General features: G+C 39.5%; 1 protein-coding gene across 2 annotated transcripts in view; it reads right to left on the reverse strand.

Moving 5' to 3' along the window:
• LOC127088280 (serine/threonine-protein kinase CTR1) overlaps positions 1 to 4,223 on the reverse strand; it is a 7,075-nt gene extending 2,852 nt beyond the window's left edge. Inside the window, exons 1-7 of one of the 2 annotated variants that reach the window (XM_051029203.1) lie at positions 2,992 to 4,223; positions 2,516 to 2,814; positions 2,280 to 2,424; positions 1,945 to 2,060; positions 1,690 to 1,838; positions 576 to 1,079; positions 440 to 480 (exon numbers count right to left, since the gene is read on the reverse strand). In XM_051029203.1, the coding sequence (XP_050885160.1) occupies positions 440 to 480; positions 576 to 1,079; positions 1,690 to 1,838; positions 1,945 to 2,060; positions 2,280 to 2,424; positions 2,516 to 2,814; positions 2,992 to 3,702 (1,965 nt within the window). In that variant the 5' untranslated portion in view covers positions 3,703 to 4,223. Of the gene's footprint in view, positions 1 to 439; positions 481 to 575; positions 1,080 to 1,626; positions 1,839 to 1,944; positions 2,061 to 2,279; positions 2,425 to 2,515; positions 2,815 to 2,991 lie in introns of both variants that reach the window. The other variant, XM_051029202.1, reaches the window with a different exon arrangement.
• Positions 4,224 to 6,559: the final 2,336 nt, after the last annotated feature.

Genomic DNA, 6,559 nt, shown 5'->3' on the forward strand with positions numbered 1-6,559 from the left:
CCATTCATCTTTTTTCCTTAAGCAAAAAGTTAAAGTGAAGCAAAATACATACAGATTGTGGCCAAATAATGTATTATAGAATCAACATAAGACATTTTGATAGTTAACTATAATCTAATCAACTTGTTTTGGAGGCTAATGTCATTCATCTTTTTTACTTAAGCTAAAAGTCAAAGTGAAGCAAAAGATGAAGGCACAAATCCCAACTAGGTTAGCACCCCGGCATCCACACCCAAACTGTTCAACTCTAACAAATTATTATTAAAATAAAAATAAAAATAAAGCTTGGGGGACTAGGCCAAAACCCATCAATTTGCAATCAAACAGACAAAGTAAGTGCGCATCATGAAGATGTTAAAAATCCACGTTCATATACTCAAATGTGCTTATTCTACGAACAAACTCCGCATTACAAAAAGAAGTGTATACTATCACTTACTGATCCATGCCATTCAGCACGGTGCACAGTTCCAAATGAGCCTGCAAAGTTAAAAGGAAAGGAGCTTTTAGTCACCTAATGAGGAAACAAGTGTGTTATGCCAAAATCATGTGAATTCATGACGCAGAAAACTTACCAGCACCAACGCGCTCTTTAATACGTAAATCATCCCATGATATCTCAAGCCAGTCCATTGCCAGTGATGGTTCAAGATTCACATATCTTGGAATACTCCCAGCTGGCGAATAGTCTTGGTTTTCAATTTTATCATCTAACTGCTTCAGTTCTGATTGGCATGAGGAACTAAGTATGCATTGCTTGAAAGTACTTTTTACCACAGAACATCCGGTAACAATGATTTCATTGCTGGAATTTTCTTCTAACACAACTGCCTCTTCACTAAGCCTTGGATATTCATGTAATGATGTCCTGGTGGGAGGAAAAACTTTAGAAACATCCTCGTGAATGGTAGGCAAAATTGAACCTAGAACTGAACATTCCTCATCATTCTCTTTTAACCCAAAAGGAACTAGAAATGGTTTGGTTCCTTCACAGGGTTGATCAGCTGAAGCACAGATGGAGCCCTGGTGAACTTTCAACAAATCCGTTTCTTTAACTTGTTGATCATTCTGTCCACAACCTGCAGATCATTGAATAATGGCTAAGACCAGATTTAAACTAGAATGTTTCTCTGCTAGTTATAAGATATACTTAAACAGAACTAAGAGAGGATAGGTTACCCTGTCCCTAAAGGGTTAAAATTTAAAATTTAAAATTTAAAATTTAAATCAAAACACGCTCCAAAATCTTGAGAAGGAAGTGAAAACTTTAACAAGCTTCAAATACATTCACCAAGAAAGGTTGGTATTTGGGCTAGAGGTAGGTGCAAAGGAAGAAAGACCACTTCTGCAGTGAGGGCAGAAAAAAAAAGACAACATCTGGCTAAAGACAGTGGTATTTGAACAATTAATTGATGTAGTATAATTTTAGACAGTATAATATAATTGATACAAAATAAAATACATGGCAACTTTAGTGTCTAATGCCAATAAGTTTGTGTACGATGTATCTTGAAGGTCCAAGAATATAACTATGGCTTCACGGGTTCTTTCTTTGTACTTGAAACTGAAATACTTGTAAAAATTTGAAGATCAACATTCAAGGTATATAATTAAAGTACAACATACATGAATAAGGATGAGTTTCAGGATTACAAGAACTTTGGTTGAAACTAATAGGTGGTTGAGAACCTGCTTCATCGTCCATATAGGGTGATTGTAGTTCCTTAAAATGAGAAATTTGAAACGGTGAAGGAATCGAAGAAAGATATGCTCCGTTAATGGAGGAATCTGGGCCGTGGACATTTCCTGGTTCCCCAACTAGGTCGACAACATATTCCCTGTTCAATAACAAACCAGAACCAGAACAAAGGAAAATGTAAGGTGAATAACAAAATTATATGTACAATAAGTTATTAGTGGCATATACAGCAAAAAAATTTAAACCTTGAGAGCTGCTTGTCATCTTTAATCTTGACTAGGCAAGTGGATCTGTGATCTGCAGCACAATACTTGCAACCACGAGCTATGCGACAAGGCAAACCTATGTAATCAGCCAATCTCTGCATTCAAAAAACCAAGTAATTTTGTTAATACCTAATTAGTAACAAGCTTTTCAACAAACATTAATGCATTGTTATGTTTCAAAACTCAGTGCAAAATGAACCCAAGCAAACCCTTATCATGCATAGTTAATAGTAATATCCTTGTGTGACTAGTAAAATAGTAAAATTTTGCTTGACAGTAACTAAGTAGACTAATACATTAATATAATAGTTAACCTTGAAGAGAATTGCTCGATGCCTACAAAGTCCAGAAGATAGACTGCCAATGGGAAGCACAACACACTTGTGAAAATTCCTCAGCCTCTTGCTAACCAACCTCCACCTTTTGTGGAGATCTCCTTGCTCCACTGGGAATATACCCCTTCAATAATCAATAAAATATATACATTCAGAATAACAACAAAATAATAAGAAAAATGTATAGTTTATATTTAAAAGTACTAAACATATACCCCATATATATGGCAACAAGTTTTCCAAGTTGTTCAACGAACACCAACGTGTTCTCTGAAGAACAATACAACTCCTGAGCTTTATCATGAAGCATCTTCAAGCGAGAATCTAGGTGCCTGTCGACAAGCACCACCTCCATAGATGTCTCGCTTGGTTCAACCGCTTTAAGCGCCAACAAAGTAGGTATCTTCTTACCTTCCTCCTCATCATTGCACATCACCCACATATACGGATTCATCCCTAATATGTGGTAAAAACCATCACTTATCTTGTCCGTGTATGACAAGCACCCACTCACCTAACAATCCAAAAACAAGAAACTCAAATAAATATAATGGAATCGTAATTGCAACTACATTTTCGACCACATCATTTTAACCCTTTCATAACCACAATCATGCAGTTTAAAACCATAGGTGCCACAGTGAGATATGGTTAACAAACAAAATGGCGACGCTTTAGTTAAGTTTTGTACCCAAAGACGATAAGAAACAGATTCAGCATCCCAAGTTTCAGCGCCATGAGTAAGAACAGGTTCCGTTACGAGACTTGCCAAACAAGTTAGCCTCTTCGCTAACTTAAGCTGCAAGATGTAGCTTTCGTTACACTCCTTAGCAACCGCCTCCTTGTTTTCATCTTCATCCGTTTGCCTCCTCACTATGGTGGTGGTAATGGTGGAGACTTGAGACAACGGTGTTTCCTCCTTAATGTCGCTGGAAAACAAGCTCCCTGCATAACTACTATCACTCGAAAGTCTCGGAAGCGAAACCTGCCGATCGAAATTCCGGTCGATTGCAGTGTCTTTAACAACACTCTCCGGCTGATGAAGAAGAAAGTCGTGATCGTCATCGGAGATCGACGAGGGGCGGCGGAGATGGTGAGTCTGGTAACCGGAGTGATTTCTTTTTTTGTCGATAAACCAGTCGCAGAACGCCGCTATCTGCTTTTGCTTAATTCGGAGCTTGTCGGAGTTAGAGTGTTTGCCGGAGGAAAAAACGACGTCGTGTTTAGTTGATGGAGGAGTAGACGACGAAAGTTGGTTACTGGTTTGAATGTCGCTTTCCGTTACAGATTTGATTGAATGGACGGTTTTGTCCTTATCGTGATCCAATAGCTTTTTAGATGATTCATCGAATCCTCGCTCTGGAAAATGACGCGGGAAAATGTAAGTTGCTCTATGGGGCATTTTCAGTCACGAGCCTCTCGCGCGAAGTACTCACGTGCAAAGAAATAAACGGTAAACTGCTTTTCCGTCTTCGCCGTTACAGACGCCGTTCTCCTCCGTCTTCTTCGTCTTTTGTCGGTGCAATCTGTTGATCTGATTGCTGTTATTAACAACACGAAGCTACTATTTGAACTAGTTATGAATTGAGAATATAGTTGGAAGTTGCATTCTACTATATGTTTTTGAATGATGGAATGAGTAACTTAGAAAACATATTGATTCAGCACCTGTGGAATGAATGAAGTACTCGAGTGGATTTAATGTTCGTATAGTATGATTCAGTTTTCTGTTAGAGGAAGTGTGAAGGTGGTGGAGATGTGATGTGCAATGCAAGCTCGTAAGTTGAGGTTGGAGTATTGCTAAAAAGCCAATAGGTGGTGATGGAAAATAATACACAGTAGTCGGTAGTATGGTAAAGGGAGCTGGTGTCACATGCAATCCCTTGCTATTGGGGCAACACGTCACATTCATTCATTATAAAACCAAAGTTTGCAAGAAGGGGTTTTATTGGTGCGGGTAGACCCGCTAATATGCCAACTTAAATCGAAATTTGTTTATGATTAATGGAGAGGTGGTAAAACAAGTCTCAACTATTGGACATGTCTATTTTTCACACTTTTTTTTGTCGGAGGGATTAAAATTGTAGGTTTCCGGTTTTTTAATATGCTTGTCTTGTTTTTTCTTTTTTGAACTTTTGCAGATGCAAAAATTAACATATGTTTTTTTCTGTTTTTTCAATTTTTAAGCTAAAAGGTGCAGTGTCTACGGGCCCGTTCCATCTCGTCCTCATTTTTCTATGGGACGGACCAAGATTTTAAGTCTTCGCCTTACATAATGTATGTCACGCCACTACTTCATTTTTTAAAGCCTAAAGAGAGTTAGCATATTTGTTTGTCACTCTTAGGTAATTGCTTATTTCATCCTATGGAATTATCGGCCACCCTTATTAAAATCGAAAATGCCTTTTGCGTTTGAAGATTGGAATCCGAACACACCTATTTAACAATCATATTACTTCATCAGATAGTCACCTCTATTGTCCATCCCAGACAATTAGTTGACCAACCAATGTATGAGATCGACGGAACCTACTCGTGCACTCGAGCTCTTTAAAACCGAATTGGAATAACAACCGAGTAGGGTAGGGTCATTAGGTTAGATAGTCATGCTACCATTTACAAGTCAGAACCCAGGTATGACATCAGACATATTAAATGGAACCCAAGTAGGACATGCGACCTATTAACCGGAACCCGGGTATGACATGAGACCTATTAATCGGAACCCAGGTATGACATCAGACCTATTAATCGAAATCCAGTTAGGATATTAGTGAAGGTGGAGAAAAATAAGAAAGGGGGTTTGAATTGTTTTCACAATAACTAAAAACTTTTGCAACACCACACGCACAAAAGTAAATGCTAACAACACAAGAAATCTATCCTGATTCGCTTGAAAATCAAAGCTACTCCAGTCCACCCGGCCAAGGTGATTTCGCCTTGAATAAGGACTTAATCCAATAATTTCAATAGATTACAAAAACGTCTAAGAGTTTGTCGCAGCCTAAAAAAATAGGGAATGCGAAAAAAACAACCGGCGAAAAAAGAAATGACAGAAGAGTCGCCACCGTGCGTTATTTATCCCAAAGGAAGGAAAGGAAACGCTCGAAGTAAACCTGGGAAAAGGAAAGGAAAAGACAAGGTCTCGCAACCAAATCTTGGGTTCGGGAGTCGATTATGCGAAGGGAAGGTATTAACACCCCTACGCATCCGTAGTACTCTACGGAATCCACTCTTGTTGTTCTTGTCTAAAGGGTGTGGGTTTATCTAATGTACTATTTACTAAAAGAGGGGTCAAAAGAAAATGACTCGCACGGATGTCGCATCCACTGCATACGCATCTCATCTGAATATGAGAATCAGAGTCTTCGTAGCTCGACTGCCTAAGGGTTAGGGGGATGTGTGCTCCGTAAGACGTCGCGTCTTATGCCTACGTATCTCATCTGGAATGAGAATCAGAGCAAAACGTAGTTCGGCTAACTACGGGTTAGGGGTTGTGTTTTTTAGGTGAACGACGTTACTACGCAATCTACCGGATGCTCGACCTTTGGAGACTTACTCGCCTGTAGTAGAAGGAGTTAACGTGTTCTTAGGAGAAGAAAAATCAATGAGTTGTTCGCGCTTTAGGAATGCTCATGTAAAAAGGAAGTCCTACACGAAGCAACCATGCTACCTTAATTGACATGCAAACGGGAGACTATACGAAGCCTAGCAATCCTATGGGGAGACGATCACACCATACAAAACAAACATGCATAAAGTAAACACGCCAACAAGGGGGCTCAAACATACATGGGTAGGGCTTTAGTCAATAGGGGTCATATCAACCTCGACAAACAAGCCATGGAAGGGTAATCAAAGGGGATCTTAAACACTGACATTGAACGTCAGGGTGAGCAGATCAAAAGGGTAATGAGGATAAGACCTCATAGCTCTTAACCCTGGACAGGGTGAGCTCATGACAAGGCGTGGGGGTTCAGAAAGATGGAACCCTCTCCACTGACTGACCGGACAAAAGATCTTGGGCTTTTGTTCTGAAGCATCGACACGTAGTGTGATCTTAAAGAACGACGCACTGAATAACGGGGGATTGACTACTAATCCCTTTTATCCGCCAATTGCCTCTTCATGGAGGTCTTTAGCACTGGTGCCTCTTCTTGGAGGTCTTTAGGCACAAAAGAAAACACACAAAAACATTGCCTCTTATCGAGGTCTTCCAGCTAAGAAAGCGGTAAAAATGTGGGAAAAATAAAGGGATC

The sequence above is a fragment of the Lathyrus oleraceus genome, chromosome 5 (assembly GCF_024323335.1).
Source record: "Lathyrus oleraceus cultivar Zhongwan6 chromosome 5, CAAS_Psat_ZW6_1.0, whole genome shotgun sequence".
Lineage (NCBI taxonomy): Eukaryota > Viridiplantae > Streptophyta > Magnoliopsida > Fabales > Fabaceae > Lathyrus > Lathyrus oleraceus.